General features: G+C 39.1%; 1 protein-coding gene across 6 annotated transcripts in view; it reads left to right on the top strand.

Moving 5' to 3' along the window:
- Window positions 1-8,568, top strand: part of BRD3 (bromodomain containing 3) — a 53,312-nt gene extending 44,744 nt beyond the window's left edge. For all 6 annotated transcript variants that reach the window (XM_027869520.1, XM_027869521.1, XM_027869525.1 and 3 more), the window contains 3 exons: window positions 1,869-2,161; window positions 3,716-3,844; window positions 4,897-8,568. In XM_027869520.1, coding sequence (XP_027725321.1) covers window positions 1,869-2,161; window positions 3,716-3,844; window positions 4,897-5,012 — 538 coding nt within the window. In that variant the 3' untranslated portion in view covers window positions 5,013-8,568. The remainder of the gene's footprint in view (window positions 1-1,868; window positions 2,162-3,715; window positions 3,845-4,896) is intronic.
- The last annotated feature ends 2,944 nt before the right edge of the window (window positions 8,569-11,512 follow it).

Here is an 11,512-nt window from a genome sequence, read left to right on the forward strand (position 1 = left end):
TTACAGAGAAGGCACCAGCTAGGAAATTAGAGAGAGTTTCTTCACGTGGGTATTTCATATCCTAGAGAAATCACAGGTGTAAACCCCTCTCCCTGTGAAATAATTATAAATACTTATACAGACACATGTATGTGGGTGTATACACATATACACACATAATATGTGTGTTTATATATGTAAATGTATGTGTATATATGTGTACATGTACACACATATACACATGATATATACATACACACATAATACACATGCACACATACACACACACACACACATATATATATATATCTTGTATATATCACCATGTAGAAAACTCATTCTCTTCCTGGCCATCTGCCCCCAAGGCTGATGATCCTGTTGGTCTCAGTCATTCCTCCAAACCAGACTTTAGGTTCCTTCTTCCTACAGTGCTAGGGATCTCCCTGTAGCCACACAGAGGACTCTGCCATGTAGTACAGGAGCTTATTGTCAGTGGGGTTTAGCAGGAAGAGTATTCGATTTCAGAGTCACAGGACTGCTACTTACTTGGGCTCCCACTACTCCCTTGCCCTCTCTCCTTTCTGAGCCTCATCAATAAAATGAAGGGATTGGCACCGAGGATCTCCTAAAGGCTCTTTCAGCTTCAGTCCTTTGACCCGTGATGGATCATGCTTGTTTGTTCCCCTCTGTCGACTGACACATACTTTCAGAGCAGGCAGAGCTATCCGTTCAGTGAAGTGGGCTGAAAGAGGAGTCAGGAGGGTAGGAGTGTGGAAGAAGGCAGAGAGCTTCCTTCACTTTCCAATTTCTCATCACACCAGGATATCATTTACCCATTTGACTTCTAAATTATAGTACAGAAGAGCTTAATGATGAGCAAGCTGTATTTAAACTAAATCCTTATTCTCTTTGGGAAGTCTTCTTAAAGCAGAAGTTTTGATGCCTCCTGTGACATTTTAGTATGACTGTGTTGTACATATTTCTCTCTCACATAGTCCTTGGTTTCATTTTTTGGGGACTATTCCAAGCATCTGCTAAGAGACCACTGTGGTTGGGCAGCAACCAGATGTGTTCTAGGACCAAGAGAAGCAGATTGAATAATAGGATTTAAGGTCAGAAGAGACTCCTGAGATCTAGTCTAACTCCCTAAGTTAGAGAACTAAAACTCATAGAGGGAACATCATCCAGTCCAAGTGTCTGCTCTGTACTATGCGCTATGCTAAGGGCCGAGGACACAAAGAAAGACAAAAGAATAACAAGCATCCAGGGGCTCACAGTCTAATGGGGGAAACAACATGCAAACAACTATGTACAAACAAGGTATAGACAGGATACACTGGAGAAGTTCAACAGAGAGAAAGTACCAGCACTGAGGGGGATTGGGAAAAATAGCACAGCAAAGATTCTAACTCAAGAATTTTGATTCCAAAGCCCATTGTACCACACTGTCAACCACTAAAAGGGGGTTATGCACCAGCCAGAGGTGTACTACATCAGGATCTGGGGAAAGGCAGACCAGAATCATCATGAGGTATCAAAAAGACAAGACAAAGATTAAGGCACATCTAGTTAACAGCGGGAATGGAAAGATTAGAGAAGCCTTTCAAAGACACCAACAATCAGAACACCGTGAAGGTGAGCTTGATACTCAGACAAGGCTTAGTCCTAGCCACAGGTTCATCTATTCTTATAGATTTTGTGTGGGGGTAGAACTAGTACCTGGGCTCGTATCTGGCCGGAAGGTGTTATAAGGTACATCACATTAAAGTAGGTGCTGATGATCCCTGACTATTGGACTTTGTACGTTCTCAGGATAAAATGATAAAACAAGCATTGGATCCTAACCATGTGGATCTGTGAGATATGTATTGTGTTCTTTCTACCTCCAGGCAACCCAAGAAAGGTGGAAAGCAGGCATCTGCCTCTTACGACTCAGATGAGGAGGAAGAGGGTTTGCCGATGACCTATGATGAAAAGCGGCAGCTCAGCCTAGACATCAACCGGCTGCCCGGGGAGAAACTGGGCCGGGTGGTCCATATCATTCAGTCCCGGGAGCCTTCCCTCAGGGACTCCAATCCTGATGAGATAGAAATTGATTTTGAAACTCTGAAACCCACCACTTTGCGAGAACTGGAGAGATATGTCAAGTCATGTTTACAGAAAAAACAAAGAAAACCATTTTGTAAGTGATTGAATCCCTACTAATCCTCTTTCCCTCTCTCTTACCCACTGTCCCAAATACTCCCCAGGGCCCCAGGGGGGACGAACCTTACTCTACTTTGTTTCAAGAGAAAATGAGCAAGTGGTTATGTGCCCTGTTCCTCCCACAATGTACCCTAGCCGTGAGTAGAAATCCCGTCTCCTTCACTTTATTCTTTCTCTTTGCCTTCTCATTTATACCCCCAGCCCCAGGGTGCTGGCAGGAACCATTCCTGGCGGGCCATTGGGTTTAATATAGAATGTTAGTCAGGTGTTTCTGATCCCCATACTGCCCATGAAAGCCTGTCTAGCTATTAGAGTTGAGAGGAGTTTCAGTCCCTGCCAGGCTACTCTGCCACTAGCCAGCCAGTGAGCCAGTGCTTTTGAATAAAAATTAAGAGCCTAAGCCATACTTTTGGGTGCCGGAACTCAGACCTTTCTTGACATGTGGCAAGAAGAAGGGCTGCTATTTAGGTGGGTAGTTCCTCTGTGACCTTAGCAGGTGAAGATTCCCTCCCTTTTCCCTCATTTAGGACTTAAAGTTTGTCTGCCTACATCTGGGCACCTTGAAGAATCCTTACACTGTACCTCCCTTCCCAGCTCCATGACTGTTGACCATGCTGGACTTGCAGAAGCAGTGGCACAATCTGGGTTTTGGCTTTTTGTTGTATTGAATATTTCATAACTACTTCCTCGTGGAGGCCAGACCAGTTTTCCGTCTAGTTCAAGATCCTGCTTTTGACTGGGGCCCCAACCAGATGTTTCAAAGGAAGGTCCCCCATGCTACTCCATGTCGTTCTTCTCCCCTGCTCCCTTTTTCCCTTCCTCTCATGGAAGTCATTGCTTCTTGATCTTGGCTGATGATCAGTGAATGAACGGTCTGAATCACAAGGACCAATGGAGCCTTAGTGGTCCTGGGGAGTGTGAGTACATATTCAACCCATACTGTGTCTGTCTGCTGAGACAAAAGGTGAACCCCTAGAGAGCCCGGGCTATAGTTCCATTTCAGAGCTGGGGAGAAAAGCAACAGACTGTGCTCTTGTGTGTAGGCAGAGTTGTGTGTCTTCACAAATAAATTCACAGAGTGTATAAAATAACTTAAGGCTTGGGGGCAAATGGAAGTTTCTGAACATGTTAGTGGGATAGCTTATTTTTACCAGAGCAGAAAAGCTGAATCACAATTCTGAAACCACAATACAACTATTGACCATTTAACTGTGTGGTAAGTTACCTTTTTAACTATGTGGTTGATTACATGGGTATTTTTTATGTTTTAAGACTCTGAACCCTGATGTTAGAACAAAAGCTACAGAGGAAAGTGAGTTTATCCCAAAGCCCAAACTATTCCTGGGAGTCAGTTTAAGGACTCTTTGGTTACCCAAACATCCAGAGAGCCCCATAATGACCATGCAGTAACACAGCAGTGATCAAGTTGCATGGCTCTGGGTCCCGTAAAATGAATACTATCCTTGCCAGGCTTCTGCTTTGCATCACCCCCTCCAATGGACAGTCTCAGACATTGTATATTCCTTCACAGCTGCAACTGGGAAAAAACAAGCAGCAAAATCTAAAGAAGAGTTAGCTCAGGAAAAGAAGAAAGAGTTAGAAAAGAGACTACAGGATGTGAGTGGGCAGCTAAATAACAACAAGAAACCTGCTAAAAAAGGTACTTGGCATTTTCTTTTCTTCAATGAAGAACTTCGTCTCTGCTGGAGAGGGCTTTTCTGGGGGAGGGCAGGGTGGAGAGTGCTGCTTGGTTGGGCCATAGGGGATCAGATGTCAAGGCTCCAACCCTTCCCTCTCCATTGCTCTTCACAATTTAAACTGGTGATGAGACAGAGCAGAAAAGGGGGTTTGAAATGAATTGCTAAGGGATGAGGGCTTTGCAAGCTTGGATTTCTTATAAGCTTAGTTATATCAGATACCCACTCCAGATTACCAAGAAGACTAAATTTGATTCAGTTATGATTTGGTGGTAGTCACAGAACCACTGGGAAGGTATAAAGGTCCATTGTGGTGTTTCTGCTTGTCAGGTAGTGGGATCTCTAAGAGATTCTAAACTTGTGTCATAAAGACACAAGAAAAATGCTCTTATTTTTAAATCCCCAGAGGAGACTCCACCAGCCTCCCTGTGGATAACTCCTCACTTAGTGCCAGGGAGTGGTTCTTTTTCTCTGACTCCTGAAGGGTGTGGCTTATTCCCATACCCTTCTTTTCTTCATCTTCTAGGTAAGTACATGAGCTCTTCAACCTTTTCTTATTGTCTTTTTTCAACTTTTTAGTGATTTTTCTTTTTCTTTTGTTAGTGATTAGGCTAACTAAACAAACCTTCCCCCAACCTAGGTTTTTATATCTTTCACATTATGGAAAATAGCTTTGGACAGTGTCCTTGAAAGAGCCTGACAAGTACTGTTACATTCCTACCAACTCTGTTCTTGCGTAATCTTTTTTTTTTTTAAAGTTCTACTCCTTTTATTTCTCAAAAAAACCTAGATTGCCAGAATATGGTTTATTGTCCACTATATCCCAGTGGTTCTCCCATCTTGCATCCTGTGTACAGGGTGTGTGTGTTTAAACTTAATCTTATTAACCATGAAGTCAGTAAATTTGAGAACCTCAACGTATAATAATGGTGCTCTGGATCCAAAAGACACTTGAACAAATGAATGGATGGGTGAATGAATGAATGAATTCTAACCCACTGCATATTCCCATCAGAAAAATCTGGTTCTGCCCCCTCTGGAGGTCCATCCCGTCTTAGCAGCAGCAGCTCCTCAGAATCTGGAAGCAGCAGTTCAAGCGGATCCAGCTCTGACAGCAGTGACTCAGAATAAACTCTGGACTTTTAAAAAGAAAAAAATGGACATCGCACACAACAATAACTCTGCAGTGTTCCCTTCTATGGTTAATATACTACTTTTGTTCCATGGTGTGCAGGTTTTCCTTTTTGATTCAGTGTTATAAATGATATCTTCCAATTTTTGCTTTAATAGGTCAAAGATCTTTTTTTGTGTGTGTGTATTAGACTTTATGAAAAAGAAGTTAACTCTGCATAAAGTCTTTTTAATCTTGTCTGAAGCTGATTGCTTGGAGATAGCAAGAACTTCATACTAATGATATATACCCTTAGAAAAATCTTCAAGATGTGGTCTAAAAGTTCTTGCAAAAATCCCTTTTCTTACACCCAACCTGGTCTTCAACCCCAGAAGGAATTTTTATTGAAACTTCTGTAAAACGGTACTGTATCCAAAAGATGTTAGCTCTGGAAATAGTTGTTGTATTTGTTATTAGCACTAGTATTCTTAACCTCAAGTCTACAGTGTAATGAAAATATCCAATGCTTTCATCTTTTTTTCCCCCCATAAGCACGCTCATGCGGTGGATGATGACAGTGTACCTGTTTTGTGAGAACCAGGGCTGGGTTTAAGCAAAGGGGAGAGAGCTACAGCTCCAAACCTGAGAATTGAGTGGGTGTGGGGTGGGAGGATGGGGAACGGGGTGTGGATTTTGAATTTTTCAATCCTTATGACTATGGGAGCTCCTAGGAGGGAACGCCACTGCTGTGTCATGCAGAGTGCAGGTTTCCAAACACTGAAACTTTTACCTCAACACAGAAAAAAAAAAAAAGAAAAAAAGGAGACTTTTTTTGTAAGGCTCAGCAATTTTCTATGACAGTCCAGCCTAATGCATTACCTGCACTGCTGCAGCGCACTCCATAACCATTCTCCCTGATTTCATGTATATATAAATACTTTATTTATTAACATCATTGGTCATTTTTAAGAAAAATAACAACAAAGAAACTGCATAAAAATAACAGCAGAAATGCAGACCTTTTTAAATGATTTAAACAAAAGATAAGACTCTGAGACCCTATTTAAATATGTTGGACTTTTAACCTACAGGTGCTACAGTTTCCTGTTGCCTGTGTTGGTGCTCAATCATGTTTATGTACTCTTCTCTTCTTCATCATCTTCTTCCTCTTCTTCTTCCTCTTCTCCCTACTACTACTACTACTTCTTTTTTTTTTGGGTTCTTTTTGTACAGAGTTTAGAGACTTACAGATATAGGTAACTTCCAGCTGCAGCACATTTTTAAAAAAATTTTTTTTGTTACTTTTTTTTCCTTTTTTTTTTTTTTTGTATTTGCCACAGGTCTCTTTAGGGCAGTTTTAAAATAAATCAATTTAGGGAACCCCCAGTTATATAATATAAACTTTGTAATCTGAGAAAAAAAATGTATAGTAAATCGAAGTCTTGATTTTTAACTTTTTATTGTAAAAAATAATAATAATAATAATATACAGAGTTTAACAGAAGGTTATGTTTTGTTTTTGTCTATCCAGCAGGCTGCCACACAGCCTTTAGCACAGGGATGCCCCAGTTTGCCCAGATGAGGGTCAGGTGTTGGCAATGGGCTAAGAATGAAAGGGTAATGCCCAGCTTGTATAAAAGTTGTAGTCCCTGCCCTGTCCTACCCTGGCCTTTGGCATGATGGTATGGCCCCCAGAGGCTCCAAGGTCCAGACTTCTAGCAATGAAGGCAGGAAAGTCCTGCACCATGGAGACCAGACCCACTCCAGTGCTTCTCTGTGTTTGGAGAAGGTTGTCTCTGGACCCCTTCACATGCCTCTTTAGGCCCCACTTTGGCTCCCAGCTCCAGTGTTTTCACTTTAGTGCAAAAGTTACTGTATCAAAGCCTAATTTTCACTTAGTTTCATGTAATAAAATCAATGAATTAAGTATTAGATGGGAACTGACATATGCCATTCAGTGGTTGGACTATTTTTTCATGGATCTCTAGGTTATATCCACCAGCATTTCAGTGGAATCTTCATATGATATACTAATTTAGTAAGGAAAACTTTAAAAAAAATCTCCTCTGACTCTCTCATCTACCCTTAAGTTTTGTCATACTGTGATGAGGAAATGGATGAAGGAATATCAGTTGCTAACTACTGGGTTTTTGGTTTGTTTTGATGGTTTTTTTTAATTAACATGCAAAAGGGAGTACTGAGCCAATTTACTAAAACTGTTATTCACCTGTTCTACTAGAAATTTTTTAGTTTACCATTTTATAATTTTGCCCTGATTTTAAAAGATATTTTATAAAAAAGATTTAAAATATATATTTAAACTATTACTTTGAGGGAATGAATAGACCACTAAATAATTCTTAAATATGGTGTGATTTGTAACATCTATTAAATATAGAACAAATCACACATTCTAGTGTGAAATATATACTGCAAAAATATCAAGAGATGTTGAGTAGTGGCTTCTTATGAGCCCTCTTTTTGTGGTTATAGTTACTAATGAACAAAGAATGGAAAAAAAGTTTCACTTGTGTGAAAAAATGAGATGGGGGGAAAATCTACATAATCCTGAAGTGCAGGTGAAAAATCTCATAGCATTTCATTATCAATTTGTTTTAAAAGGGTAGGGATCTCTTCTAAGCTAATGAAATTTACTCCTTTATCCAGAAAGAATCTGTTGACTTTGTATTTGCCTCATGGCATAGTCAACACAAAGAATGAAATTTCATGGTGCTATAGTTTTAAAACTTTATGTCTTCACTGTTTCAAACTGCAAAACTGATTTCACTTTTTTTTTTCTTGGTGAGGAGAGGAGGGTACCTCCCAACAAACCCAGTATCAGGTTGTGGGTTATTTACCATTTCCTCTGTGGTAAGGAAGACTACAGTTATCTAATTAGAATCATTCTAGTACTGAAAACTGTAGACCAATTTTAAATTTTCACTTTTGAGGAAAGATTATTTTTAAAAGCAGGATGGGGTCAGGGAGGCACTACAAAAAAAGCTTTTTAATAAGGGGTCGAAAAAGGACATAAAAGCTATTCTAAAATATAAATAAAACCATAGAGGCTGTGGGGCAGGCCTTATATAGAATTCATAATTTACTTAGAGAAAATTTCTCACACTGGGCAGCATTATCTTGCTTTTAAACTGTAAAGATACATTTTTACAGCATTTACATCTTTTACAATTGTTTGGAGAAAAAAGACACAAAACCAACAATGTAGGATTTGACACGTACAGTTTTAGCGCTATTCCGTGATACTGGCATAACACTTCCAGAAAATTTTTCTTTTTTATATTTAAAATGTTACTTTTCTGTATGATGTGCATGCAAGTTTACCGTAACTCTTTTCTTAAACTTTTTAGTGCCGTTTCTAGTATATTCCTGTAAATGTCAGTTACTGAAAATGAGTCAACGTAAAGTAGTTTTAGCTTGTTTATTGCAATGCTGGCCTCAACACAACTGAATTAAAAAAAAAAAGGTAGCAAGTACTCTTTGATGTTACTGGTAATCATGGACCCTTCTCCTGGGGCATTTGTTTTGTTTTCATAATAAACAGCAACAAAAAAAGTGTTCTCGTGTACGTCTTCCTATATTCTGTCTCCTTCAGCTTCACGTGTTCTTGACTTCAATATTTCAAGGATCTGTTAACACTGTCAGTGTGGATACTTCCTTCACCAGATCACTATTCTTCTGTGCCTTCTCAGATAGTCATAATGAACTGCTATGGTTGAAAAATTCACCAACCTGTGGTCAACCTGGTGAACTTTTTCTGAACTTCACTAAAATGGTCCTTGAACAATAGGCAGAAAGTCTGTCTGCCAGGTCCCTAAAGTTTTTTTTTTTTTTCACTTGGATCTGTCCCAGTCAGAGCTTGGGCTCTGATGGTATAAAATGCCAAGCACCCATACTTCCCCACCATAATGACACACCAAAAGAAAAGGACATTTAACAGCACATTTTATTCATTTCATTCGATGCTAAAAACATCGTTGATAATTACATGAGTGCATACATGGACACTTCATTAATGTTCATACCCTTATGATCTTTCTACTTAAGGCCAGATTCTACTATTCCATATGAAATTAATGGAAGATTTTTTTTCCCCTCTTAAAAAAAAAGTATACATTTTGTTTTGGCACAAGAGACACAAAAACCTAAACTTTTTTTTTTTTTTTTACAAAGAATGTTCCCTCAGGATGGAGTTTTTATTGTTAAAAGAGAAATGTCTTTTGTGTTTCATAGAATGGAATAATATTGCATTTGATGAGTTTTGTTGCTTCTCAATGTTGACTTTGAAAAAAATTATTTCAATTAATATGCCTTTTTCTCCTACCTCCCCCTTCCATTGGAAAAAAATACCCTTTTAATAAATATGCATCGTGAAGCAAAACAAATTCCCATATTGGCCAAGAATGTCTCATTCTGCATCTTGAATCTCTCAGGAGGTAGATAGCATGCTTCCTTATAGGTCCTCTGGAATCACTGCTGGTCATTATATTAAATCTTTCAATGTTAGAATGTTACAGTAAAAATTGTTCTGGTTCTGTTCATTTTACTGCATCGGTTCATATGTCTTCCCAGGTTTCTCTGAATGTTGACTTTGCCTTATTGTAGTTTTGTATAATGTTCTTTGAGCTCTGGTGTCTTTACTCTGCATCACTTCATAGCAATATTTTAATTTTTCTCTATTTTATTCCTTATAACAAAGTTATATTTTCATTACACTTATACTCCAATGTTTACCTTTCTTACAGTGGATGATTTTAAAACAAGCTTTTTTCAAACCCTTTTTGAATAGAATATTTACCTTTGGTGTTAAAAGGAAAATGTGTGTGTGTGTGTGTACGTGTGTGTGTGTATGTCTGTGAACACACATATTCACATTTCAATATTTCCTATCAGTCACACTGAGGTAACAAGCAAAATTATTTAAACATTGCTGCCTTTACTTCACAAAGTAGAAGAAAAAATTCTCATTTATCTTCAGAATTAAATTAACATTTGCTTTTCTAGAAAAGTTACTGTATTATCACATAGGAAATAATAGGCATATGTATGTATATGAGACCTAAAAAAAAGTCTTTGACAGATAAATTCCAGTTCAAGCTCTGACATAAACTAACTTTATGATTATTGATAAGTTACTTGATCCCTCTGGGCCATTTTTTTTCCTGCAAAATGAGTGGGTTTTGACCAAATGATCTACAAGGTCCCTTTTCAACTCAGTAAAATGGTGCCTGGTGGTAACATTTGTTTTTCAAGTCAGGTCATCACTTAAGAACTTTGATCAGTGCAATGACTAACCATGATTCCAGAGGATGAGTACACCTGATAGAGAATGAGATATATTTTTTGTTGTTTAGTCATTTTAGTCGTGCCTGACTGTGACCCCATTTGGAGTTTTCTTGGTAAAGACACTAGAGTGGTTGTCCATTTCCTTCTCCAGCTCATTTCACAGATGAAGAAACTGAGGCAAACAGTGTTAAATGACTTGCCCAGGGTCAAACAGCAAATGTATGAGACTGGATTTGAACTCTGGAAAATGACTTTCTGACTCCAGGCCTGGTGCTCCATCCACTGCTCTACCTAGTTGCCTTACAAAAATAGATGTATGTCTTTCAGTCGTGCCTGACTCTCCATGACCCCATTTTTGGGGTCTTCTTGGCAAAGGTACTAGAGTAGTTTGCCATTTCCTCCTCCAGCTCATTCTATTGATGAGGAGGCTGAAGCAAACAGGGTTCAGTGATGCCCAGCATCACACGCCCAGGGTCATATAGCTAGTAAGTGTCTGAGGCTAAATATGAACTCATGAAGATAAGACTTCCTGATTCTAAGTTCAGTGTTCTATCCACTGCCTAGCTTCACTCCCTGCCCCCCACAAGAGGAGGTATTCTGAGATGTTGTTTGTCCGGTCACATTTGACTCTTCATAACTCTGTGGACCATAGAATGCCATTACTATCTATGAGGTTTTGTGTTTTGCATTTCCTTCTCTAGTGGATTAAGAATAACAGATTAAGTGACTTGCCTAGAGTCACACAGCTAGAGTCTGAGGCTGGATTTGAACTCAGATCTTCCTGACTCCAGGCCCAGCACTCTACCCACCTAGCTGCCTCATATTTTTAGACAAGACCAATGCAGGAGTTAGTTTTACTTGATTATGCTGGTACGAGGGTTTTTTTCCTCCCTCAGTAGATGGAGGGGAAGAGAACAAAATTTTATTTATTAAAAAAAGTTCAATTTCAAAAATTAAGTTAGGTCTTTAGACAGATGTATGAATTAAAATTAATCTAACCTGAAAATAAGGGAGTAGATACAGTTCGGGGTAAGACCATGATGCCAAAACTGACAAAGCTCTGAAGAGCTCTCTCTTTGTTTTGTCAGGCACCAAAAGGAAGCAAATTACAGATAGCCTTAACATTCATGTTTCACCTATAATGGAATTCTGGGGACTGGAAATTGTAATACTATGGTTGACTTTGGCCATTTTGAAGTCTGGGAGGCAAGTTTGT

Source organism: Vombatus ursinus, unplaced genomic scaffold (assembly GCF_900497805.2).
Source record: "Vombatus ursinus unplaced genomic scaffold, bare-nosed wombat genome assembly UNPS02014793.1, whole genome shotgun sequence".
Lineage (NCBI taxonomy): Eukaryota > Metazoa > Chordata > Mammalia > Diprotodontia > Vombatidae > Vombatus > Vombatus ursinus.